We start from the raw sequence: 27,831 nt of genomic DNA on the forward strand, positions 1-27,831 counted from the left end.
TATAAGGAAAGGCTGTAACATACAGGGTATTACCAATAAATTGCCACATTTTACTTCTTCAAGATGAGATTTATCTTCTGATGGAAAAAAACTTGAAAGCGTGGTGTTTGCAGACAAACTACAGAATTCTGTGACTTAATGCTTCTGTTGCTGAGCTGTATGTGCTGTAGCTGAGTTACTGGAGTGTCCTGTTAAAGGGAACACGGACTGGTGCTGAGGCTGCAGCTCCAGAGGGACAGAAGCACAGCAGAGCAGACTCCTTGAGCTCTGCTGGTAAGAAAAACCTGCCTGTGCTGCTGCTGTTTTGTAAATCCATTTGTCCTGTGGCTCCTGGGGAAAAAGTCCAAAGGGTGGAAGGTCACCTCCTGGAGAAGAGCAGCAGGAAATGATGAGCAGGAAGTAGCAGGGTATGGAAGTGAAGAGCTGTGCAGGAATGGAGCTCGGAGGCACTGCACCACGGGCCATCTGCACCCAGAGTCCAGCCAGCTGCCTTTTGTCACTTATGTCTTTGGAGAATCAGGACTGCAGTGCTAAATCCTGGGCAAGAGCATCTTCCAGAAGCATATGATGGTTTTCTGAATTAATTCTAAAACAGCCCCAACCCCAAATCACAGTAATCTTATAATTTTCAAACCCATTACAAGCCTAATGAAGATGAGAATGTGAGATGGTCACCTAGTTGCTTACAATAGTAAATCCCATTAGAAGAGAGGAAGTTTTTAAGTTACTCTTGGACTGTAGCCATATTTTCTGAAAAATCTTTTCCTTAGGATTTTTTCTCCTGAGAAGCTGCGAGGCCTCAGGAACAAAATGTAAACAATGGTTATCTGCTGCTGTGGAATGCAACAAGTGGATCTGTGATTGGTCTCATGTTGTTGTTTCTAATTAATGGCCAATCACAGTCAGCTGGCTCAGACTGTCTCGGTCAGTCACAAGCCTTTGTTATCATTTCTTTTTCTATTCTTAGCTAGCCTTCTGATGAAATCCTTGCTTCTATTCTTTTAGTATAGTTTTAATATAATATATATAATAAAATAATAAATCAAGCCTTCTGAAACATGGAGTCAACATTCTTGTCTCTTCCCTCATCCTAAGATCCCTGTGAACACCATCACATTGGACACTTAAACAGATTCTAAAATACTGATTATCTAGCATGAGCTGGTTCAAATACAGAATGTCATTATCACAACTAGAAAGTTCATAAATAATTAGTTAGTATATAATTTAGTTTCTCCAAAGCTACTACTTACAGTTTTTTTACCACCTTTCTTTTCAGTAACAAAAAGGTAACTCTTTATCCTGTATGCCAAGTCTTTTATTTGGAAATGGAATGCATAAAACAGTAACTTGAACAGGAAAGTCTTGCTCATCTTAAAGACTTAATATGTTCTAATTTTATATGCTTTATGACTACTGTATAGAATATCATGAGGTCAGTGTCAAGAAATGCAAGATAGAAGACCAGGAAACTCACAGTATGTAAAGGTGCAAGAGAAATCTTTCTGTGTACAAAAACGAGCCAGGAAACATCAGAAATACCCAAATACAGTATTCTGGACTTTGAGAAGCTACTCTAGAAGAACCAATGACTTGGTTGTTTTGAAATGGCACAAAAAGGGAATGTGCTATATGCATTCTTTACATCAGGAAAACTTTTCACACACATTTATCTTAATGTGAAATATTAGTTTGCTTAACAGTAAAGAGCTCACTCCAAATAAATTCAAAACAGGTACAAGATACAGCAAATGCAGTCCCAGTTTTGCATAGACTTACTTAGGTGTGTTTAATGCTAAAGTCAATAATCTGTAGTTACAATTAACAGCATAAAGAGACTTTAACATTAACAGGAGATAAATATTCACTTCAAGAGTCCTTTCCATTGCCAACAGTGTGTAAGGAGGATTTCAGTACAGGAAACGCTGTAGTCTGTAGCAAAACACAATAGTCAGGCAAACTTCTTTATCTTTTTGGACCCAAATATTTATACATTCAGACTTTTGCAGTACCAGTACTGGATAAAATCCACTTCACCAAGTAGTTACAGACCACAGGAGTCGACCTGTATGAATATTTTCAATTCATGACAAATTGAAGTTAAACAGTCTTGCACAAACAGCATGCAATTTAATAAACTTAAGAATCATTATGGTTTATTTGCAAACTTACTGACCAAAGCAAAACTAGAATTGGAAACTAGAATTCTGCCTTTTGGATTTTTTAAAGTTTATTTTTTTTGCTGTTGAAAGGAATGCACTCTATTTTCTTTACTTTTCTTTACTGTTACTAAGAAACTTGCTTTTAAAAATCTTTGGAGATTCAAAAAATTTTTCTAACCATTTTTGGAAGTGATTTCTAGATATAGCTGTGGAGTTTGTATTTTGGTATAATAATTCAACCTGATTATTTTCTACAAATTTGAAAGAAACAGATCAAAATACCACTCTTAATGAATTTCATTCCCATGGAATACAGATTTTAAATTGAAAGGTATGAATTGTTCTTTACCAGGTTATTTTTTTTCTCTGCATCATGTAGTTTGTTGAACCTGTACTTGAGCAAAATAATTCTATGTGAATGATGTGTGTTTCATCTAAAAAATAGGATGGGCAGGGAGGGAGAGAGGAAAAGACTGAGGAATTATTCCCTTTGAAACATGACAGAATTGGTCTAGTAGGCCACTGTGGTACCAAATGATGAAGAATTTAAGAAGCATTAAGAGACCTTCGCAGCACATAACAATGATTTGCATTACATGAATACCTACTATGCCAAGAAATCAGGTTTGTCAACAATGCAGAAGGATTTCTATAAACTTGCATACATATTAAAAGAAATAATGTTACAGTTTTTTCACACCTTCATTCACTTTAAGAAAACTGAAACCCTCTGCCATATTGTAGGCCAAGAACGTGGCAGAATTTGAAGTTTAACAATGCCACCTACCTTATCCTCTATTTCCAACAATACATCTTTTTAGCTAGGAATTCACAATTTCTACAATTTCCATTATCTCCATTATCAAATGAGAATGATTTGTAAGTAGAATATAATCCAATATTATACCTTTTATTTTTGACAGCCCTCAGTTTGGCAATAATCCTTGATTCTGCTGTAGCACAGTGTCTTGTTTTTTCAGTTTTCATAGCCTAGTGGCACAGGCACCACAGTTTCAGTTCATGAGTTGTCTTAAAAACACAGATTTGGATCTTAATTACAATGGTCAGGAAGCTTAGGTTTTCACTGAAGAGAAGTTGAAATGCAGGAAGTTTATATCATGTCATCTGGCAGACTGTAGACCTTGTGAGGATGAAGAGGGTCTTGAAAGAGGAGGGTATCAAAACTAGATTTTGGCAATATAGAAGATGTATTGTCCATGTAGTTCTGTCTTAAGCTTTAAAAATACTCTTATTAAATAAGTTTTTCCTTCCTTAAGACCAGGTAATACACAAAGCGAGGAAGAGTCCAGGGGTCAGAATTTTCTTCAGTTCTTAGTTATTCTCTATGAGCTTTTTTTTTTTAACTTTTCTTCATAAGATTCTCCATACTCATTTACTCTGCTCTTATCCACAGGATAAAGCCTGGCAGAAAAAAACCAAATCTTTAGTTACATTATAGCCTCCTATCTGAAGGAATTAAGTAGTTCTATGGTGCTTAATTTTAAAAGTTAATTTCTTTGTCATCATATTCTCTATTCCCATTTGTGGCAAACCCCAACATCTTTAAAGATTTGTACAGACATATCAGCTTTTTCACAATATGACTCAACCAGCTGTCTCATAACAGAACCTCTTAAGAGATGTACTAGCTCCCTTAAAGCTTGGCTGGAGTCTTTTCTCAAGCAATCCAGGACACCTCTCAAGCTTGAAACCAGTGCCCAGCCCCTATCAGAAGCTGCTGACCACTTAATTTCTACAAAAATAACAATAAACAAAAATGCTTATTCTTGGAAACAAAAATACACTTTCTGTAACTTCACTATGAACAATATTTCCTAAGTAGTACATATAGCTTTCTTCCCTACCTGATTTTAGTTACTCAAAGAATCTCAAACTCAACAGGTACTCAACTTCCAAGAGAACCTGATAACTTGTTTTTGCAAACCAGGTAAACAGAAAGGCAGAGCAGGGCAGTCCCCCATCACACAACACCCTTCACTCCTGCCCTGCAGAGCACCTTGGAGAACATGCCTCAGACATTGAACATATGGAGATGTGGCCCTCAGCAAGAGTTGGAAGCCCAAAACTGCTAAGGTGAATACAAACTTAGAAATTTCTCTCCTTTCCCTAACTTCAGGTATTTATGTCTCACATTTGATTTGTAGGTTTTTTTCTGTTTTGTTTTTGTGGGGCTTTTTTTGTAGGCTTTGCTTGGTTTTTCTTATTTTTTTATTTTTTTTGGGGGTGGGAGGATTTCCAACTTCCAAATTCAGTGAAAAGAAGGATGTTGTGGGGAGGGAAAAGGGGTAACTGACAAAAATTCTGAGTACTGTGAGAAGAGGAATCTTTTTATTACTCTGTGTCATGTCCAGGATTATTGTCAGTTATGGGAAAATGGTTTAGCTCCTCTTATTTGTATTGAGATCTCCTTTACAGGGTGCCCTGCTCACCATTCCCTTTACTAAGCATATACATAACTAACATGATCCAGCCCATACTATACTAGACATTATTATAGTGTAAAGCTTCTGCTCCAAGTCCAGCCCAATCTACAGCTCTTTACAGCAACAAAAGCAACCCTCTTAATGCAACCATCTATAGCACTGTAAAAACTGCAACAAATATTAAAGGAAGTCATACCATCTTTGGTAGAGATAGACCAGGAACACAACATCATCTCTAAAGCATGCCAGCCTATGAGATGTTGGCATAGTGATGATAAAAGCAAATATATCATCGATAAAGGTGTTGAATGCCTACAAATAAAAGAAAAGTATACTTCGGTTGGCTGTGAAGAAAGGAAGTCATCAGTTATACAAAGTTAGAAGCTTCCTATATTTTTCTGTGGGAACACAGACTTCCTCCATATTTATAATAAAATAATAAATCATGCCTTCTGAAACACGAAGTCAACGTTCTCATCTCTTCCCTCATCCTAAGACCCCTGTGAACACCATCATATTGGACACTTAAACAGATTCTAAAATACTGATTATCTAGCATGAGCTGGTTCAAATACAGAATGTCATTATCACAACTAGAAAGTTCATAAATAATTAGTTAATATATAATTTAGTTTCCATATTTATAACAACACTTAAAAGTTATGCTGCAAAACTAATTAATGCAAACTTTAAAATGCCTTCTTTTAATGAAGACATACTGTCTACTACAGACCAGAAGTTACAAGCAAAAAGGAAGTAGGACTGTTTCAGGTAAGTGAGAGTATTGTCATGGGAGGGGAAAAAACACATACTCAATTTCAGAGAAAACTTCAAAAGGAACTGGAAAAACCCCCAGACTTTGGTTCATCCATTACTCAAATGACAAGATGTACAAAATGTCACTTCACTTTCGTTTTCTGTAGAAATTTGTGTAAAAATTTGTTAATATATTGCTTTTAAGAAGATTAACTTAATAGCCTTGGAAAGACTTTAAAATATTTTCAGTGCTTTCCTGGAAGTAACCATGTCTTGAATAACGGATGGGTAATTTTCTACACCAATTCCAGTCAACTAGGTGTACTACAGGCTCTATTTCTGCAGCAATAATGAAAAGTAATTTAACCAAAAGACAACTCCTCTGGATCTGGCTCTTGGCTACAGGAAGGGTGTACAACTCTAACTGTGCACCAGCTCTAGTACTCATGTTCAATAAACTGTTTCAACTCACTGAAAACATCGGGAAACAAACCCAGCAAAGAATGTTCACTGTTAGGTTAACAAACTGAGTCAGTAACATGGCTCCTTTCAGTTCAGCAAGCTGTATGCTAATCCATACCATAAGAAGGGCGCAAGTGATGTAAGCACAAAACTCACTCTACAAAATGAACCAATGTTTATATGATAGAAGAAAATACCAGCAGAAAATGTTGGACAGGAGAGAGTTCTCTCTCCAGTTAGAGATTAGTTACGACAGGAGAGCTCTTTCTGTCAGGTCAAAACAAATCCATCAGTCTGAAGTGAATAAGGAATATGGCTGGCATTTCTCAAGTCCGTGCAAAGGTTTGTCATGGAACAAAAATAAAAACCTTGGCAAGCTGGAAAAGACAGCCTTTCCAAGTCAACACCCAAGTGAGTGATCCTACAATAATAATGGGAAGAAAAAGCTAAATGCTCCATCCTTCAGGCACACAGGCAGTCTTCACAAGGCACTGCAAGTGAATGCACCAAGGCAATCCATTCAATAGTGTTTGGACTGGATAATTTTCTTTTGAGATCACCCTACTTGAAGGTACTCTTTATTAACAATGAAACATAAAACCCACAGAAACTGGAAAGTCAGAGTTCAAATTAAGGAAAAAAGACAACAAAGCTCTCTAAAACAATGGTCACAGGTGAACCCTCAGACTCTTCTTTCCACTTGAAGCGAAGAAGAGAGCAAGCAAATGTCTAAATGAAACATAACTGAAAACAAAAATAGACTTCTTTCTCCACACACACAAGCCTTTGTTGTGGATAGCCTACGACATCTAAACACAAACTATAAATGCTCTGTAAGAAAAGGCAAGGTTGTACTGATTTAAAGGTAATTTGCTTGAATAACCTCCCTCTGTTGTTTATTTAACTGCTGATGTCTCTGCTCAGTTATTTTCTTTGGTGAAGTAAAATTGTGAAATTATTTCACTAATATAACTTTTGCTCCCTCCTCTTAAGAAACATGCTGATTTGCCTAGTATATGCCTGAAATCCTGTGTTTATTGTTATTTTTGTCTCTATTTCCACATCAAACACTGCTTAGTTGCTATTCTGCTACCAGCTACATTTCAATCTGTTTTCCTAGATGCACCCTGTTTCCTTAAAAACAGAAGGCACTAGAAAGTTGGACAATTGCTATAGCCTCATAGAAATGGAAAAGCCTTTGTAGTCTCTTTAGGTGTGTATGTTTTAGTTCTTTTGTCCCATATCTTCGGTTCAGAATTGGACACCATTTCTTGAGCAGTTTTTAACACTGCTCCTTTTAAAGTACAGATGTTCTGGACAATTGTAATGTATCAGCACAAGAAAAATGAAAGCACTTATGAGTGGATGCACAAGTAAAAAGGGTACATGGTGATGGCATCAGGGCCTTGATGATCCCAGCACATCCAGACAGGGTTTCTCAGGACACAAAGATCAGCAAAACAAAGCACAGTACAAAAACTCTAATGACTGGGATTGGTGGGAAATGATAGCCAAAACACTATCACCTCTTTAGGGGTACAAGAACAAAACTAGCATGGAGTTGCTAAATGAAGGAGAACATAGCGGATGTGGGAACTCGGCAGTGGGTGTCCCTTGTTATCCATATCTGTGCATGTGAGAGACACTGGGATACTTGTGTCCATCATCTTGGTGTCTGAGTACTATACAAACCACTTGGACACATGAGTGGGTGCTTGTGTGTATGCAGCTACCAAAGGGTTAGTGAGCTGATTTTGGTTTTAAATAAGCTCACCTTCCCCTCCAAGGTCTGCTACTGAGCTTGGCTGCAGCACGGCCCTGCCTTACCAGGGCAGTCTAGGCAGGGGGGACCCCACAGTGCAGCCGCTCCTCCCCCATGGAACAATCCCCCTCACATCTGCCCAGAAGCTCACAATTACCACCCTGGCACAGAACAGTGTGGACATTACTTCAGCTTCTGGTAGCTCCTGGAACTTGCCAAAATAAGGTCTTTTAGCATTCCTAACTGTTTCTTGGCAACTATTCCTTGTCAGTGATGCATTGACACCTTCTTAAAATAATGCATTTAACTGAGACTGATACATTTATCTGCAGGAGCAACATCTGCACTCATGCAAGATAGCTGACAGTACAAAAAGCAGTATTATCATAAAAACTAGGATGCAAGTATTCTCATCATATGGAAGTCATTATGAAAAACGAAAATCAGTGTGGTTTTTTATTTTAAGGATGGTTGCAAACAAGTTTAGTTCTTAAAACAAAAAAAGTACAGCCATCCTTAAGCTATTTATTATTAGGCTTTTTCTTACAGAAAATAATTTTCAAAATGACTGCACACAACTTTAAATTAGAGCTTTACTTACTTTGTATGTGAAAGCCTTCCATGGTAAGTGTGCAACAGATTTCATCTAGAAATAAAAAGTATCAAATTGTAATCAAGTCTGGAAGAAGAGACTAGAAAAGTAGACTTTCATCACTTTTCAATCTTACCTTGTAGTTTACAAATAGTTGGGGCAGCATAAACAGGAATCCAAAAGCATACACTCCTGAAGATGAAATATGGAAAACAAACAAATGCACAGATGTTAATCACACGACTGTACTTCCATAATTAGTAATTTTACTCATTTTTTCCCCCTGAAGAACAAAGATGCACCTAATTCTTTTGTTCACTTTTTCACTCACTGTGATAATTTAGTAATAAGTTGTTTATCTGTATTACACTGATCCAAATGACAGCAGTTAATATTCTACTTTTGAGTCCTGGCCTTCATCTAAAAAGATATGTATAGAAAAGAGAACAGAAGGGACTCACCATTGACAAAACTGTTAATCAACCAGGAGTACCAGCTACAAATAAAGAGAGTACAGTTATATTTCTCTTTAGCCACATCCTATACATCACTGTACACCACATGACTACTCCAAGAAATAGCTGTGTTATAAATTTCTCCATCACAAGAACTAAATACCTCACATCTTCCTTCTCTGGAGGGACTCCAGAGAAGGCAGTTTAAGCAAATGATACTTATCAGTCCATACAAGAAGATTTGACAGATTTATCAACTGGTTTTATACTTTTACACACCATTTTAAGACATCTGTGTTGATAATTAGATAACTTACATGAGATATGTGCACTGTGTGTGTAATATTGTTCACTGAAACCTGACTGTATTAAGGCCTGCCAAGATAACACTGTGTTCTAAATATTAAAGAGTCTCTTAATATGGCACAGTAAGGCCTTAACAAGTACCATTCAGTGCAAACCATAACAGTAGGTATTAAAAAAAAAAAAGTAAATACAAGGAATCTAGATTTTCCCCTCCTTACATCTAATAACCTTCCCAGATGTTCAATGGAGCACAATCCTAACAAAATAATGGTAGAGCTACAGACAATGACAGAATCCCATACTCCTGCTTGCAATTCTGAGAACAGCTAATAACTGTCACACTCTGGTTACATAATTTAAAATTAAACTTGCACTGCTGTGTTACTGTCACATTAATGGCAACATTACAGTTGTAGCAGCATTTCAGTAATCCACAAGTATTTAAAGAATGAATCAGAAAATGCCTCCAAGATTAAAGGATAATCCACTGCTAGAATTATTTGTTCTGGCACATTTCCTTACTGATTTAACAATGGCAAGACTTCTATAATATGAATTGCCTTCATTCCTGAAGCTGCAGCTCATAAAATATTTGAAATACAGTATTTTGAAATACTAAACAAATTCAAGAATTTTGTCAGAAAAGCAGAATTTTAAAATGCTGCATATTGGTTAGCTGCTTACTATGACAAGAACCTTTTGAAAAATATGCTTTTCTAATAGCCCAGAAATTGCCTCAGTTTCTAGTATGAGTGTTACAGCTCATGTATGCAGCAACAGCTTAAAATAACATTAGGAAAAACTACTACTGCTTGTTTTCTCCCATCCCATCTGGGCCTAAGGACTATTAAAAAATGCCTACATGGCCTCACCATGCTTGTGTTTGCAGGATTCTCCTACAACAAAGTCTCATTGCTACACACTTGCTTGCATCTCTCCAACAAAAAAATCAACCAGCTATTTTAAGTGAAAGGTGACAAGGGTTTAATTTGTTCATGAAATATTGAGTGTCCAGCTCTTGCTGAAGTATTACTATGCTGCAGGAAGTTCATGGCTCTAAAGGAATAAAGAGCCCTTTCTAAAAAATGCTTTTGCCTGCTTGCCATCATAGCTATCATATCTAGGAACAAAGAAGCCTCTTGTTCAAACCAACTAATTTTGTGAAGGTTTGTGCTTCTTTTTGCTATTGGACAGGTTCAACCACTGAATTCCTTTCATCTCTCCTATCACCAACTGGCCCTCTGAACATGAATGGCAGCTTTCTTCCTCCTCTTCTGATTGACATGTATGCAAGCTATTGAATTCTGTGCTAAAGTAATTATCAGGTAACCTGTGAAATACAACAGCCTGTTGCTTACAGGATGTTAAAAAAACATCTATATTCTTCAACTTTAGATAGGACAAGGAAGTTTCTAGTTCCTGGCCTATGCATCAAACTAACAACCGATTTCAATAACCATATAGAAAAAATGGGGAATGTTTCAATTCCTTGTAAGATCCTTTACAGAATTACAGTACCTTTTGTATTTGACATTCAGCAAGGAGTAACCCGCACCTCCAATACACAGTGGATAGAGCAAATATGACAAGTATTTCATAGCCTAATGGATAAGAAAAATAGTTTGTTAGTTCACATTCCATATGGACAAATTTTTCATGGCATTAAATAGCCATGAAAAGAAGACAGCCACATAAGTTTTTCCTGAAAATATTTTCCTATTCCCAAATGCCTGCTATAATTTCTACTATGCTTCCACTTCTAGTGGTGGTGGTGAAAATTCCAAAGCCCAACTCAGACAAACAATCACGTCAGAGTGCTGGCACCAAGAGACAGTGCAAAGATCAGTCTCTACAAGTAGCTTCCTACTTAACACCAATGTTGTCACTTATGCTCAATTCCTTTCAAAAAACAGGAACCATGTGAACTTACTTTCAGTAAAAATAACAAGTACATATATCAGCTTTCAAATTTTTGAGTGGTAATGCTTCTCAGAGCAATGTCTCAACCAGATTCAACAACCAAAAGAACTATTTCATAGTTTCCTTTCATAAATTATCAGAACGAATCTTCACTACCTGATCATCTACACAGTGATGATCCACTTGACAACTGTGAAGATGTGGAAAATACACTTGTAGAAAAAAAAAGCAAAACAAGTCAATCAACAGGTGACATATACAGACTTTGTAGATCACAAGTCATAGGATTCCCTCTTACCTGGGCATCGTATTCCTCGGTTTTCTTTTCAGAGTCATTGTACGCACCAAACTGCAACACATATGAAAATCATATTCACATCAGAACACTGGGGAAAGCATTTGCTCTCCAACTCTCTACATTAAGCAGGTAACAAAGCTTTTAAAAGCTTCTGTATAGGAGAGTCATATATTAGTCTTGTGCAGCATACTAAATATAGCGTAGGCAAAAAGATTAACTTTTAGCCTCATATTTTATACCAAACTTCCAGGACTTCTTTGCTTAGAGAAATGCCATTGAAACAGCAGAATTCACAAGGCAAGAGCAAAGTCAAGTAGCTAGAAATATGTCAGATACAGGAAGCATTTATGAAAAGCCATAACCATGAAGAGGTCATGGATTATCATTGTTATGGATTACCTCCACATGTCCAGAAATTCTGCCTGCTTCAACACAGTTCCTTGACATAGGAACAAGCAGAGCCACCAGTCACTCCAGACACAGACTTTAAGCAGCACAAACCCCCAGCACTTCTTGTGCAGAAACACTGAATATTAGACAATTGTTTCTTCTAACAGCAAGATAAACTTTCAGTGCAGACTGCACTTTGCCACTGCATGTTCTGCAATCTCAGCACTTCATTTTACTCAAAAGAATCATCTAAGAGTGTACTGTCCCCAGAACATTCCACATCTTCTGTTAGTTCCACAATGGAAAAGTCACACTACAGGTTCATGAAAAAGCCAGTTTCTTATTTCAAAACATGATGTCACTTAAGAGTGCCTTTCCAACACAGTGGCAGCAGCACAGGCCACCTATAAAGATTAAGCAGAACTGACAGAAAAGTTCTGAAATTTCTTGCACCACAAATACATACAAATAGCTGCTTCTTCTAAAGAACTCAAAGAAAGAAACAGGTTTGCAAATGCTCATCCTGCTATTGGATTAAGCCATTCATAGAGAGATGCACACAGGAAACTTTCATAATTAAAAAAAATTCTTCATTTCACTAGAAGTCAAGTTGCATGGTAACCTGGAAACAGATGGATGACTCAAGAGTATAATCATTAACAGAGCAATGTATACCATACCTGAAATTTGGGTCTCAAACCTTGCCACCTGATTGTCATTTTCAAGGCCTTCTTCACCTTCCAGAGCTGTGATTAGCAAAACCAAAAAATGCACATAAAAGATTATTATACAAAGGAACATCTTATGAAGGATTCCAGATTACCTATTTTAATCACCCACTGCATAAAGCAGTAGTATCCTGATTGCACACACTGCCTGTGTCTACACAAACCAAATGCCATGTAATCAAACAAGTACAACGTTGTGAGCCTGCACTATTAAGTCTCTTTATCAGATGATGTAATTTAAGGGAAGTAATGTAGTCATTCCAGGATATCTGAATGGTAGTGCCTAAGTGGGGTTAGCACCAAGATGAACCCCAGGTCAGGCATTTAGAAAATTCCAGTAGTCATTTGCCAAGCAAGTTTTTATGTGCCTTTGATGAAAGTGCCTCAGAACTCCTGACAGGAATTAAGTTGGCACTTATACAGTCATTACATTTCAGTAATGAACTACAAGCAAAAATCAGTGAATCTGCTGAATTATTTGGTTACTTACAGTACAGCTGTAACAGCCTGACCCTAAGGTAAACCTGAAGTTTCAGTTCACCTGAAAATTTACTCATGTACCCACACCGCTATACGGATTTGACAACTTAGACAAGGCAGGTCCCCAGGAGAGCTGCGCTCCCTGAAGATTTTTGTGGACAAAGTCAATTTGCTTAACTTTAGACACACCAATATTCTCTTCTTACCCACCTTATATTCCAGACAAAAAAAAAAAGGGAATCGTGTAACGACAATCCTTTACTGTTATCTTTGGTACAAGTGAGAAAATAATTTCTTACAGAATCAATGTCACTATTAGCACTGCATGAGAAACAGGAGTTAAATCCAAGCTGTGAAAAAGCTCTTCCTAGCAGACAAATTCCTCTGAGACGTACTGTCACTGAGAGTGCTGTCACCTTGAGACAGCTGTGCTACCTGCAACCCACTGACTAGATGCAGACTTTTGGAATCATGCACACAGGCAGCACTCTCCTCCTTGTCCTCCTTCCCCAGTCACCTCAGTCCTGGCACTGTGTGTGGGCACACAGCCTGCTCTGTGACAGTGCTTCCGTGCAGGCTTGTTGACATGGGTAAACTTGCTTGGCCAGGAGTGAGGGCTATTGGGTGATGTGATAAGTGGAACCTCAGCATCACTGTGTTTGGTTTTTGCAATATCAGCTGGTCCATCCCAGAAAAAACAGATACTTCCAGTTTAGTTCTTTGATCAAGGGACACCATCTCTTCTGTCACTGAAAGCCAAGGACACACAAGCTACAGCAGAATTTTCCAGTAACTGGTTTAGCATTATTTTTCTACTGTAAACTATGGATGTTGCTGCAAATACTGGTATCTGGTGCTACAGCTTTAAGAACTCACCTCAATCACTGCACCAATGCCTGCTGGGATCAGTACCAATAAACTTGTTTGTTCATCCAAAAGGAAAAGAAATATTACCACAGTACTAAAGCACCGCCAAAGCACTAGACAGAAAACATGAAAATGGAAGGCTTATTAATATTTAAATGAACAGCTGAGATGACAGAGGACTGATGGTCTATTTGGTACAATTCTGTCTTACACAATTTAGGTATGAATTTCTTCTGTGTACACCTTGATATATCTAGTAGTCCTAGAAACAGCCAATGATCTCTGGGCAAATAGGGAACAAGAACATTTTATGCAATCCTTATCACAGGAGATGAAAGAGAATTGGAACATTTAATGAAGATTTCTGTACTGAAGCAATTCAGCAATATGTGAGTACAATTAGGAGCTACATTCATGATGCTTGTCTCCTGGAAGCTGAAAGGCTGTGAGAGAACATAATGTCAGTATTTGAGACTCATGTATTGTTTGTAAATGTTAAAGTCTTTTGAATTTGACTTTACTAAGACTCAAATCTGGCAACTGACTCTTATTTCTGAAATTCCATGGACAGTTTTGAATTTTTATAAACATTTTGGCATACACATGCCAACAGCAGTACAACTGCTTTAAAAAAACAAATGCACTCATAAAAATGATAGATGGATTATCCACATGATAAAGCATGTTGTTCATCATAAATTAGAATGCCCTCTCCCCCCGGTACTGATATTCCTTACATGTTTTAATCTATCTGTAAGTATGATAGAATTAGGGATAGTCTCAGAGGTCAAGTGACTCCAGGTTTACAATTTTGCTTCATAATCAAGACTGGAAAAAAAGCAATTAATCTGTTTCTAGGAAGGCTTGGCAGGATGTCAGATCACTGTGTTTCTCTCATCTTTCCTATAAACAAATCAAGTCAACCCTCCCATGCTCTCCCCCTCCCCCTACCCCAGGAGCCTCCATTGCTCCTGTTTACATCAAAGCCCAAATCAAGCAAGAGCATTACAATACAGCACTTTCCACCCACAAATATTTTGGAACCTGCAGTTATCTACAAGGAACACAAGGGGCTTGCAGAACAGCATTACTCATGAAAGCACATTCTCTCCACCCACAGAACTTTTTCTGCTCTTCATTCTTTTCTCAAAGTACTTCTCTGTTCCTTCAGCAAGGAAAACATGGTAACTGACTCACTATTAATCTAATTCCCAACTCCAAGACAGTTAAACCTCAGTAGCGACACAAGTGCTTAAACTCAAGTGATACCTGAGCACAGAACTAACAAAGTTAGAACAAAGTTAGATGTAACTAACAGTTACATCTCTGTAGCCTGTTAGCCATCTTTTTGTACACAAACCATCTCATTTGGCTATTTCTATAAACCTACGAAGTGTTAACTTAGAGCAAGACTGAAAACACACACCATAAAATAGACAGCACATAGACAACACTTTTCCTTCTAGTCCATACCTGCTTTTGTAGACATCCCAATCATGCTCCTCTTTTTCTTCCAGAAACTGATGTCATTTTTAAATGCAAGGAAATCAAAGAGAAGCTGCAAATAGGAAGAAACATACTCATTTGCTCATTTGAGATATACACTAGTGAGAGACTGAAAATGCTAACAATGCATTCAACATGGTATTAAAAAAACCCCATTTTAGAAGCTTCAAAAATTAAGACTCACAAATAAAACCTAAAAAGAAAAGTAGAAGCCCAGGATCTAAAAGCAATGCAAAATGGCAGGATGAATTTCAAACACTACCATTGCAATGCTGCCCAGATTAGTGTCCTTAAAGCAAGCCAATACAGGGAAATTCATCATTGAGGGTGAAGAACAAGGGTGAAGGACCTTGAAGAACCACACACCACAGAGAAAAGCATAGTAAATTAAACTAAAAATGCTCAGTATTGGATAGTCAATTTACATTTGGTTAATATCAAAAGTTTAAGAAAAAAAATCCTACAATACAGCAAGCCAGGTTTCCTCTGTATTTTGTCACTAAGTTGACCTAAACTTCCAGGTCATTTTAGAATTCAATTTATTTGTAGGAAGCTTTTTTATTTTCTTCAGTATTTTCACTCAGTATAGTTTTTGGTATTTCCTTTAAGACTTCAGTGTCTAAAAAAAATCAAACACAGATTCCAGAAATTCTTGGGTCAGTAGATTTTAATGAGGAAATTTTCAGTTGTTTTTGTGGGGTTTGTTTGTTTGTGGAAGAGGGTTGTTGTTTGGGTTTTTTTTCTGTTTTTTTGGGGGCTTTTTTATTACTTGGGAAAATGATACACAAAAGAAAGAAGTATCAGAAAAATTTGTCCTAGTCTACAGATACCTTGCAATCTGATGATCAGAGTGGAAAAATTAAATTAATATGCCATGGAAGTCTAAGGCTTTCCAAACAAGTTAACTGTGTGCAATGTAAGTATAAAGAAACATAACATTCCAGGCAAGTTCTTATCTCTCCCAGAGTATGGGAAGTGTGTTGAGTATAACTGTAGATTACAAAAATATTCCCAGTGTCTAAAAAAAGTTGTTCCTTAAAAGTTGTTCATCAAGGTTCAGATTTAAGCCAGTGCTAAAAAAAGGGACAAACAAAAACAAAAAAATAATCACGAGCACTCCACACTTTACAGGAACATTTCTGGAAGCAATTTCAGAAAATATCATCTGATCTAAATTTCTGCATGGATTAGAAGTCAGAGACTCAAACCCTAATACAGGTGCCCCAGCTATGCTACTGCAGTGATAAACCTTGTGAGAAGTCAACAAAATTTAAACCAGTGTTGACAGGCATATTAATTCTAGGGTCTTTGGTTCAACTACAATGAAAAAAAAGTGATAATGATGGTAATGCTTTATATTTCAGTCAAGACTGTTAATTTCTGTATAATTATCTCAAATTTCTGCCTTATTTAAGGTTTTTATATTAACTCTGTATTGGAAATATAGCTGACTTTTGTACCAGATAATGCTTCCACTGCTCTACTGAAATTACTATTTTCAAGAATAATTCTTAATAAATGGAACACCTGAAAGTCAGACACACCTCCCCCGTTTTTTTTCCCCCAATATTATGTACTGCCTAAAAACTAAAACCACTTACATGGAACGCTGCTACGAAGAATGTCAAAGCCAGAAAGTACAAGTTAGTATCAACAAAAATTCCTTTTACTTCATCTGCATCCTTTTCTGAAAACCCTACAAAAAAGAACAAGTCATTGTGCAAGAAGTACCTGACAGTTCACTGCTGTTATGCTCAAGTCCAGTGTGAAAGCAATCTTATGTCACCTGCACAAGTGTTGTTAAGGAATCATAAATCCAAAACATGATGGAAGCTTTATAGGTAAAATCCTAATCTACCTGTATTTTGGCAAGTTATTTGTCTTGCCCAAACCCAAACCTCACCAGTTACAAGCCTTTGACTTATGTAATTATGATGTGTTTTGTAATGTGCCTTTAACATCTTGTGTAATTACAACCTAAGCTGACCACCTGACAGACAAATGGGAAGACACATTAAATCATTTTGGCCTGAGCAGAGAGTAAAAAAAAAAGGTTTTACAAATCGGCCTCTGAACTTTGGTTTGATACACAGGAAGAGTGAGCTTCACATCAAAAGCTGAACAATAAGAAAAGGACTACACAGTAACGGTCAACGAAAGTCAGTGAGAAACATGGCCACAGATGCAACATGATTGAAGTCCACAGCCCTCAGAAAATACACAATGTTGCGTTTATGGCAATGGTGCTTGAGTGCAGCATCAACTCACTTTGCCATCACAGCAAGTACATGGCCATTCTCAAGTGATTTTGGAGTTTTTCTACTAATCTGACTGCTCCAGAAATTACTCCAATAGGAAAATTTCAAACCTCATGTTTCACTATCTACATTTGTAGGGGGAACAAACAGCACCTTACACAGGCCTTTTTTCCAGGCACAGGAGGTACACTGGGGATGAGAGGTCTTGATATCTGTGTCTATCACACAACAACCAAGGCATGGAATATGAAAATTTTGATTCTGAGGAGGCTCACAAAAAATTATGAAGAGCTGATGGTGGACAACTGCCCTCCACAAACTCTGAGCAAGAAATTACTTGACTCTTTCACGACAATTATGTTTAGCAGACATTGTTTAGCAGACATAACTGTCTTTAATAAAGATTGACCTGAACTAAGGAGAAGCAGTTGGATTTTACTTAGTATGGCCTGCCTGTATTTCACTGCAGATATATGGCTACAGTGAGTAGCTGTGTATACTTTATATCAAAGCCTATGTACCACTGATCCAACTTTTCTGTTCCATGGATGACAGGGATAACCCAAGGTGAAAATGCTCTTATTGACTATGTCCTACAATGCTTTTACAGAGTACTATCCAAATAAAATTAATTTTAAACATGGTTAATTCACCTCTGTATTCCTGTTCCCTATCACATGTCAACATATATTTTTATCTTTAACTTAAGGTGAATCAACACAAGATTTGTAGCATCTTCACCAGCTATCAAAAGAAAAAAAGTATCAGCTATGTACATAAAAGAAACAAATTAAGGGGTTAGTTGTGGTTTCTTAGCCTAAAGTCATGAAAGGTAAGCATACCAAATTGCTGGAGGGAGTACACAGCATCCTGCATGTGGATCCAAAATCGGAGTTTTCCAAGAGATATTTTGTCATACGACACTGTAAGAGGTAGCTCTGTTGTTGAACGATTTATAACCTGCATTTCAAAAAGACATGTTTCATCTTAAAAGCAGAAAAATGGCAACAATTACTTCCATTAATATTTTTTAAAATAAAGAAAGTGATTGTATCACACTGTAATTTAATCACACAATTTTATTAACTCAGTTTGTCCTTAAAAGGGAATAAGATCTCAGACTTCTATATCATGCTTGAAGTCTTTGTGTTTCTTCCAAGAAATGTTAAATTAGCAGTTTGTTCTGTTCCAGTTCCTATAGCAACCTCACTGTTCCTGTATACAAATGCCTCTGAGATGGCAGCATAAAGTGGGAAACATGTGCTTAAGATAAGTCTTTTGACAGTTCTTCTCTGAATGTACATGCTAAGATTACCTAAACTAGAATATTATACAAAAACCCCAAAAAACCCAACAAGCAAATTGTATCCCAAAGGTCACAGTCAGAAATTTACTTCATTGAGGCTGATTTTGAGAGAAATTGAAAGGGTGGGGAAGAAAGATGATACCACTAGCTCAGACTAATGAAAACACCACACCTAAAGCTAAGTAAGATAACTTTGGGATCTGGAGTGTCACAAAAATTTTCTTACTGCACCCCAAAAATTACATCTCTGCTAATCCTACTGTATCATCTACATGTTACTTAAGCTGAAAAAACAAAAGTCTTAAATTGCCTCAGCTCCTTCTGCATTACAGCTATCCTTCCCCACCTCTCAAACAGGTTTAAAAAAAACCACAAAAACCCCCTTGTCCTCTAAGATGTTAGAATACTCAGCAAATATCTCAGAACACGTTCAGGCAGTCCGTTTTACATTTCCAAAGACAGCCCAGGATGACAGATTGGCAGGCACTATTTGCAAGAGTTCAAGATCTGCTGCTCCAGGCTCCTAATTACTCCCAATCATAATTCCCATCTCAGACCTGCTGCTCTACGCTGCATCTGTTTCTACAGCAATTAGTTAGCTGACACCTAACTGAGGTGAATGGGCTTCTGATTCCTGTAACACAAAACATGGTTTTAGGCTCCCCAGCTATCACTTACATGTGAACTGAGGGCTACATTCATTCTCCCATTCACTCTTTCCTCCAGTGAGTACAAACAAATCTCAATTTCACCACCCTCCCAAGACTCTCTAAGCTTTTCAGACAGGGGCAGAACATGCAGGCACATGAAGGACAAGCAGGGAAGCTGAGAAAGTTTTATGAATACAGCAGAGAGAAAAGCTTGAGAAACTAGAACAGTGTCAGGGATCTCTGAACTGAATGGAACAAAAAATCAAGTGTGGTTACAGCTGACTGTAGAGAACACTGACAAGATTCTACAGCCATTTACTGACAACCATATGAACATCTTCCACACTGCTTCTCCTTTTCAAAGGATTCCCATAATTCAGTGAGTCTAATTTCAATTTCTCAGTCTATCAAAGACAGTGTTAACATTTACAGCTGAAAGGGAAAAGAAATTTTATCTGCGGAGGATGGACAAGAAACAAAAATTTTGCAAATGCCTGGGTAAGCAGCATGTGGCAAATGTGGCACTCTCCACAGACAAAGAATTACTATGGAGGAATTAAGGGGACTGTAGGGAGGAAACTGGATTGCAACAGAAGACAGAGATTGGAATTGTCCAACCCCAAAAGCAAACTAAAATAAAGGTAAGATTAGAAGAATGAATTCTTTCTTAACAAACAACTTAAAACCCACAAGTGGTGCCTCACAACCTCAATGTGAGTGTGATGGTTGCTAAGCCTTTGAAAGCTAGAAATCCTTGCAATACATCTACTCCTGCAGTATGGCATCAGAGCATCATTACTTCTAGCACTCTACTTAATCAATACTACAAAACAATGTGCAAACACTGCAAATAAATTCAGTGGTATGAATTTTAAAATTATCTCTTTATTAAATTCTGGAAAATCCCAGACCCATGGCATTTAAGCACGTTAAGAACATGAGGAACACAATCTCTAAACTGCAGTACTCACCACAGAAGACCCACATCTTGATGAAAAGGAGAGTTAGTTAAGAATTTACACAGCCCAGCACAAGCAGGAAAAACACATCTTCAGCTCCATGATTTTAGGTCAGGCATAGAAAACAGATACTGTCTGTGCCCCTATTCACAGTCAAATAGTAACCTGGCTCCACAAAAGCTGTACCACCTTCTCTCCTTATTCATACCTGCTCTTCACTTACTACTTAGTCACTCACAGAATGTTTACTACAAAACCACTCTTTCTGCAGGGCTTGAGAGCACTTTGGCCAATCACCCTGAGACATCACATAAGCAGTGCTGACAGGGAAGTTTGCAGGTTTTAATGGAATAGTTTTTGCAGCACTTCCCAGGATCTTTAATGACTTTCTAAGGCAGTGAGTTACAACAGTATTAACTGTGGCATGCATGACAACTGCAGGAATGTCATTAGTAACATGGGAATGCTGAATTTATTTGTAAACAGGGTACATGACTTGACCAGTTAAAAGTTCACATGAATGTACTGAACTGGACCGGATGAGCTGTGATAAAACTTTAAACAAAGGACAATGGCCACTAATACAGAAATCACAAATACATATCTAAAAAAATACTGGACAAAACAATCTGCTGTCAAGACTTGTAACAAATGTTCAGGAGTTTATTTTACTGTACAAATCTGGGGTGGAAGGGACACAAATTTGTAAAGATTGTCTTGAACACTAAGTAACAAAACCCTTTCTCTGAGCTAAAGTAATGAATTGGAGAGACAATTTTAAAGGTTTGTGGGAAGTTTACAAATACAAAGGCTTCCAACTAGAAGATGCTTAATTCAGATGTGCTAATTTAAGTTTTGCGGCATTCCCCAAGACTGCTGTTCTCAGTAACTCCAAGTACCAAATTCCAGTCAGTGCAACTGAAAAGAACTGTAAGGCTTAACTAAGAGCGGCTAAGATAACATGATTTAGCTACATGGGACTGCCATATTCTTTTTTATTTTTTTTTTTTTACTGCTGGAGTGACTGAATACTAAAGCAGGTTGCCCGTACAGGCTGTGGCCTCTCCATCCTTGGATATAACCAAACCTCAACTGGAAAAGGTCTTGAAAAACTCACTCCAAGTGATCCTACTCTAAGAAGAGGCATTGGACTAGTAATCTCCAGAAATCTCATCCAACTTTTACTTAAGTTTCAAAGTACTGATTTATTTAAGTGCACAAAATCATTGGATGTATTGTGACACCAAACTTTCAGGTGCTCAAGTTAGTCTAACATGACAGACAGCAGTACCAAGAAATTTACTCTTAATTTTGAGGAGATAAGAGAATAGCTACTGACTTATCTCAAGTGTAGCTCCACTATCAGCTATGGATATTGTCAATATGCCTAGAAGGTATGAGAATCTACTCTGGGATGCTAACACAACTCCTTCATATTAGGGAGTCAAACTAGTGAAGAGACTGGTCCTGCCACTACTGCTGCTACAGTGATGTCCTCCATATCCACCCAAAAGGCAAAAGCAATGAAATCCAAACATCTTTGGTGGAATAGAAGACAGTGACTGACAGATACTTCTGCCAGAGAAGTCTCAAAACCCAGATCTAGCTTCTGCAATTAACACATTAGGTCACATTAAGTTAAATGATCATTGAGTCCTTTTGTGCATTTATACTTCTTCATTACATCAAACAACCTATGAGAAAATCTTAAAACAACATTGAAGATTACTGTTAAAACTATTAAATGTAATTAAAGGTATTCTATTACTCACCATCAAATCTTTCACTCTGTTGCTTAGCTGATCAATAAATAATATTGGAAGGTAATGCACTGTCTTCCCCAACTGAACCCTAGGATGTTTAAACATGGATTTTATAACTATAGCGATCTAAAAAGAAAACTACTTTTATTCAAATTAGCACTCAATCATCACTTTCCAATCTACCCATGTAGAAATGTCCCACCATCTTTTCAAGCACATTTTCTTTTAACACACAGCAAGAAATTAGCCACTAGTCCAGAATCAATTTTTCATTGAAAGATACAGGTACTGAAAAATTTTGTTTGTTTTCACCCTTCTGTAGAAAGACAGAATAAGCAAATAAAAATACAAATTAAATTGGTTGTGATGATGCTGAAGCTTTTGAATGACCAAGGGAAATTTAAAAGTCTGCAGAAGAGAAACATGCTGAAGTTTACTGCCATATATTTGTGTCCTTTGTTTCGAACATCCCCCTCCTACTGTGACCATGACACCCCTCCCCCATCTCCCCCCCTCACTGGTGCCTGGCAGGACATCAGTCTCATGCTCTCACCCACACGGGACTGTGGATGTGATGTTGGCTGATGCACAATTGAGAAGGTCAGACACTACTGCAGGGATTGTACAAGGAGCAGAAATCTTCTCTGCCATCTACAGAAGCTCTCATTTGGATTGCTATACCACCTGACCAACCTGCATGAATCCAATAAACACTTCCTAGCCTTCAAGCCCTCTATCAAATTGGTTACTGTAAAGTTATTTAGTAAATTATGACCTACATGCAGTTGCTATGTCAGCGTCTTAGAAAATTATTTAGCGCAATACCCTAACAGAGACAAATTCTTCAAGTCTTCACTAGAAAGGCAGTTAGGTATCTACACTGTGATGTTCTTGGTAAAAATCTATGGAGCAGCATCATGGAGATTCCTAAAGCCTGAAAGTTGAACTTGAACTGTTGACAAAAGAAGAGTCTCTATGCATGCTAAGAGACACAGACTAAACACACAATGTGCAACAGTAGCACAGAAAAGTACTAAATTGAGGCACAGAAACAGTGCTTGGTTATTTAACTGAAGTGATTTGATTTCTATGTAGTAACTATGATTAAAGCTATTGTTACTGAAATTGCAGCAGGTTATTTCATATCAAAACTCTTTACCTGTATAATGCCATAATTAAACAGCACTGATGCAAATCAACCAGAAAAAGCTTCCTCACCCATCAATACCAGTCCAACAACCCCTTCTTGTTATGGTTCTACCTATTCTGGCTGGAAAGCTACCCCAGAACCCTGGGATCTGCTGGTTAATACTTCTGGATTTAAGAGGGTACTGGTAGAGAAAGGCATCAACATACAGCAGCACAAGCCTACAGAGCATCACTTATATGCTTGATACTGGAAGTGACTGAAGCAAGCTGTGAGCAGAAGCTACTGCCTGCACCCAGAGGCCCAAAATCCCAGCCCTGTGTGTCAGAATTTTCTTGAGAAAAATGACATAACATAGGAACATGCCCTGTCAAAGCAAAATAAAATGAATCATAAAGGGAGGAAAACAGGTATCCTAGGAGATCAGCTGTACCACTTCAGCACTTCCAGTCTGTACAAGTAACTTGCACATGAAGGAAAACTGGAAAGGGTCAAGGGATGGCAACTGCTCTGAAGGCCAGAAGGACAACAGGACAACAAATAGGTTTGAGGTCTGTTATAGCATTTTACCTGTGTCTTTGTAGCCCTGCTTTGCCTTACTATAGTAGCTTCACACAGAAAAAGTATTGTAAGCTCTGAGCTGTCCAGGAACCAGGTGTCTGCAGTAAGGCTTTCTAGCACATAGTATCTTAGCAGCAATTTGTCACTACAAAATGCAAGCATTAAGAGCATCTGCTCTTGTCTCTAGGTGCCCATTTAAACACAAAATACTACAGAAGGTTAAGGGTTTTTGAAGAAATGTGACATAAGTTTATAAATACCATATCTGACAAAACAAAGTCATTGACTTACATTTTCATGTAGCGGTGAACATCAGCAGGGAGCGATGATCCATCAAACACAAAATCTTCCACCATGACATTTAAGGTGAGTCTTGACTTCCAGTGAGAGACTGGTTCATCCAGGGCATTGGGCTGCTTTTCTGCTTCAATTTGCTTAAAAAAAAAAAAAAAAAAATGCATACTGCTAACCAACACAATTTTGAACAAGGTAATAATCTTACTCACAGAATCCAGGGAGTCATTAACTATATCATAAACCAGAAGCCTGCTAAGAAACAATTTACCTTAATTTTGACCAGATCAAGTCTCTTGCTCAAATACAACAGAATGGATTTTAAAGGCCCACCACAATCTGTTACTGAAAAACTTCAGTGTCCATTCACTGAAGTTCAGCCTTGTTCATCAAGAAGGAATATTCATCTAATTAACCTTCATACCTTAGGATTGTGGATACTAGTGAGAAGAAATCACTTTGAAATCACGAGTATACAATAATCAGATGTTACTTCAAAACAGTCAAAAGGATGATCAACCAAACATTATCTGTCCTCACATCTTATGCTGCTATTTTACAACAGCAAAGCATATTATTTCAAATGAATTCAATTCACTACAGAAAGCAGCACCATGCTGTTCCAGAGCAATACAGTGTTTCTACCAAAAGCAATGAATCCTTGAAGCAATTACTGTTAACTAGGATGGTGTTTAAATAACTAGCCAGCATTTTAAAGAGCTCTGCCTCTGCTCTGCTGAGTGGTCTGCTATTAGCAAGATAATTAAGAAGAGAATTTTGATTTTTTTTTTCTGTTTTATCATCCTTAGTTTAAAGATGCAAGCATAGCAGATACTAACAACAGAAATGTCTATAAAATAAATTCCTTATTTTGCAGATGCTCTTCCATAGATGGGACACACACCTACCTGTGTGGCTGATTCACCAGTGAGCAAATTAACCTCTTCTGGTTTGGGGATCATGTACGTGGTCAGAGGGCTTACTATATGCACCTGCTTACCATCATGCCAAGGCAAAATGCCAGCATGGTGAAGAAATATGAATGCATATAACGTGCCATTATTTCGGGTTTTCTTTGGTACAGAGACATTCACTGTCCTAAAATACAAAATAAATATATTATGTGATGACAAAGCACATGCTGAAATATTTAGGTATTACTAGACACAATTACTTCTGGCTAACCTGTTCCATGGCCAGAGAGGTAATTTTTTATACAATATATCACAATATACGCATTTCCAAAGATTTACTATTATATTAAGATACTTTAACCTTTGTCCACTCCCAGCTTTATTGCCCTAGATAACACAGGACTGCATCATCAATTCTTTTGTTTCTTTCCTCTACTGATAGGTCACAGGGCCAAAATGATGACAGCACTTGTAAAAAACCAGCCTTCCTGTGCTGAAGATGCATCACAGATTGTATACATGATACAAAGTTTAAAAAGAAAATCACAAAGTTTTGCCTTGCACTTTGCATTAATAAAATATCTTCTCAGCTAAGGCATGCCAAGCAGAGAACTCTAAAACTGGAGCCCCAAACCATGAAGTCACTCCCCTTGTAGTAGCCAAGAAATCATCCTACTTGCACCCTTGCATAATGCCTCCTCTATTCCTGTAGTCTTGCTCAGCTTATTCTGCTCTGAATACTTTCAATAGCTTAGCAGACCCTGTCAGTAAAACAATTCTTATAAGGTCTGTCAGAGAAGAGGTTCAATATGACCTAAACTCTAACCAACGAGTTCTTTAGTCATAGAAAATGAAGAGAGTGAAGTAACCTTGGAGACTACGATAAGAGAGTCAAGAATTGGGCAATTATTTTAAACAAACAAAGAAACCAAAAGTGAGACGGCAAATCTGAAGAACGAAACAAGCAGTTCCAGTCATTTTTATTGTTCAGAGGCATTTGCAGAGTGCAGTGTTCTACTAAAAAATTTCTCTGAGGGCATAGTCTTGGCACCAATATTGCTTCAGAAGATCCCCAAACACTAGACTATCAGAAAATAAGGTTTTCCTATGTGACTTTTAGCAGAGAAATAGTTATGGAAGAGCATGTTGCTCAAATACATGAAAGGAGAACACGGTTTGATGTCGAAGTCCTGTTCCAGGTCTGAAGCCACAACAATTAAGAACAAAACAAAACATGTAGCCACTGTTCCTACCTATGTGATTAGAGGCAAGTCTCAAGCACTCCCAGGTACATTTGTCTTTAGATTTTCTCAATGGAAACTAATTTTTCCTATTATGAGCAAGGCACACTTCTACAAAACATCTGCCTACATGTCTTAGAACAGCACGCTGATCCAAGCTAATCAATAGTGAAATCCACCTTGGCTTCATGCACACTACCATCCATGTAACTCCTAGGTTGGATGCACACTTCAGAATTCAACAAAGAACTCTGATACCTTGGATACTACAAGTCCAGATCCTTACCTTTCAAATTTGGACTCAATATCAAAATCCTCCACATTCAGCACAAGATCTATATTACTCTCTGCACCAATGCTTGACCGGGTGGTAGTGTACACACTTAACTGAAAGCAAAACACAGCACAGAGAAATTAAGGGTATGGAAATAAATTCATGCATCTCTACGTTTACAGTACAGGTCTGTCTTTCAGCTTCACTAATTCTCCCAGTTGCAGGAAGGTTGTACACACAGGGAAAGAAAATTGTGTACTCAAAAAAAGTCTTTCAGCTCCTTTTGGGGGTAGAAACAAAGCCATTAAACACGTTTTAATGGGATGGCCTGTTCTGGAAGTTGAAGGAAGTGGATCCATTTCAGAGAACCAGAGATCCTGTCAATAAAGGAAAGGGTCTCTGTCAGGACTGGAAAGGACCTCTGGAGATCACCCTGTCCAATGCCCCTGCCAAGGCAGGGTGACCTAGAGCAGGTAACACAGGAACACATTTAGATGGGTTTGGAATGTCCCCAGACAGGTGCTCTGCAACCCTCAATACAACGAAGCTCTTTCTCACACTGAAGTGGGAGTTCTTGTGGTTTAGTTTGCGGACATTACTCCTCATCCTGTCGCCAGGCACCACTTAGCAGCCTGGCACCATCCCCTTGGCACCCATCCTCTGACATATTTATATGAATTAATGAAGACTTCTCCAGACTAAACAGGCCCAGCATTTCCTCCGCAACGCTGCTCTAACCAGTACGCGTGTGACAGCAGAGATAGGAAATCAATAAAACCACAGGAAGCCGAGTCCTGCCCGCGCAGCAGCCAAGGGAGCTCTCCGCAAGGCCCAGCGCTGCCCGGAAGGGAGCAGGGACCGGAGCGAAGCGGGGTCAGAGGGCACCGACAGGGACAGAGGGCAGGGACCGAGGGCAGGGGCGGTGCCAAGGGCGGCGTGCCCAGAGCCTCGGGCCGTGCCCGCCCCGCTCACCTGAAGCTTGGGCCTCCGAGCCAAGTAGGGCCACACGCATCCCCCGGCCGCGCCGTCCCCCGCCGCCGCCGCCGGGCAGGGCCGCGTGTAGACGATGCCGTACATGACCCAGCAGGTGTGCGCCACGTACACGGCGAACACGCCCACCACCAGGCTGGTGAAGGAGCTGCGGCTCAGCATGGTGACAGTGCCGATGGCGATGGCGGCGGCCGCCCCCGCCCCCCGCCGCAGCCCCGCTCGGGATCCGCCGCCGCCGCCGCCGCCGCTCGCGCATCCCCCACGCGCCGCCCGCCCCGGCGGCCCGTCCGTCACTTCCGGCGGCCGCGGGAGGCCCCGCCCCCTCATCCCCTCCCGCCCCGCCCCG

At 38.6% G+C, this 27,831-nt stretch overlaps 1 protein-coding gene across 1 annotated transcript; it reads right to left on the reverse strand.

Moving 5' to 3' along the window:
- Positions 1-1,296: 1,296 nt before the first annotated feature.
- CLPTM1L (CLPTM1 like) lies at positions 1,297-27,677 on the reverse strand. Its single transcript, XM_063164268.1, has 17 exons — positions 27,468-27,677; positions 26,508-26,608; positions 24,975-25,164; positions 24,064-24,206; positions 22,074-22,152; positions 18,229-18,346; positions 16,730-16,824; positions 15,096-15,180; positions 13,632-13,735; positions 12,228-12,293; positions 11,158-11,208; positions 10,458-10,540; positions 8,640-8,674; positions 8,315-8,370; positions 8,188-8,232; positions 4,803-4,918; positions 1,297-3,584 (listed from the first exon to the last, which is right to left on the reverse strand). Exons 1-17 carry the CDS (start codon positions 27,645-27,647, stop codon positions 3,506-3,508), a joined length of 1,626 nt encoding a protein of 541 aa, XP_063020338.1. The 5' UTR covers positions 27,648-27,677; the 3' UTR covers positions 1,297-3,505.
- Positions 27,678-27,831: the final 154 nt, after the last annotated feature.

The sequence above is a fragment of the Melospiza melodia genome, chromosome 1 (genome assembly GCF_035770615.1).
Source record: "Melospiza melodia melodia isolate bMelMel2 chromosome 1, bMelMel2.pri, whole genome shotgun sequence".
Classification (NCBI taxonomy): Eukaryota; Metazoa; Chordata; class Aves; order Passeriformes; family Passerellidae; genus Melospiza; species Melospiza melodia.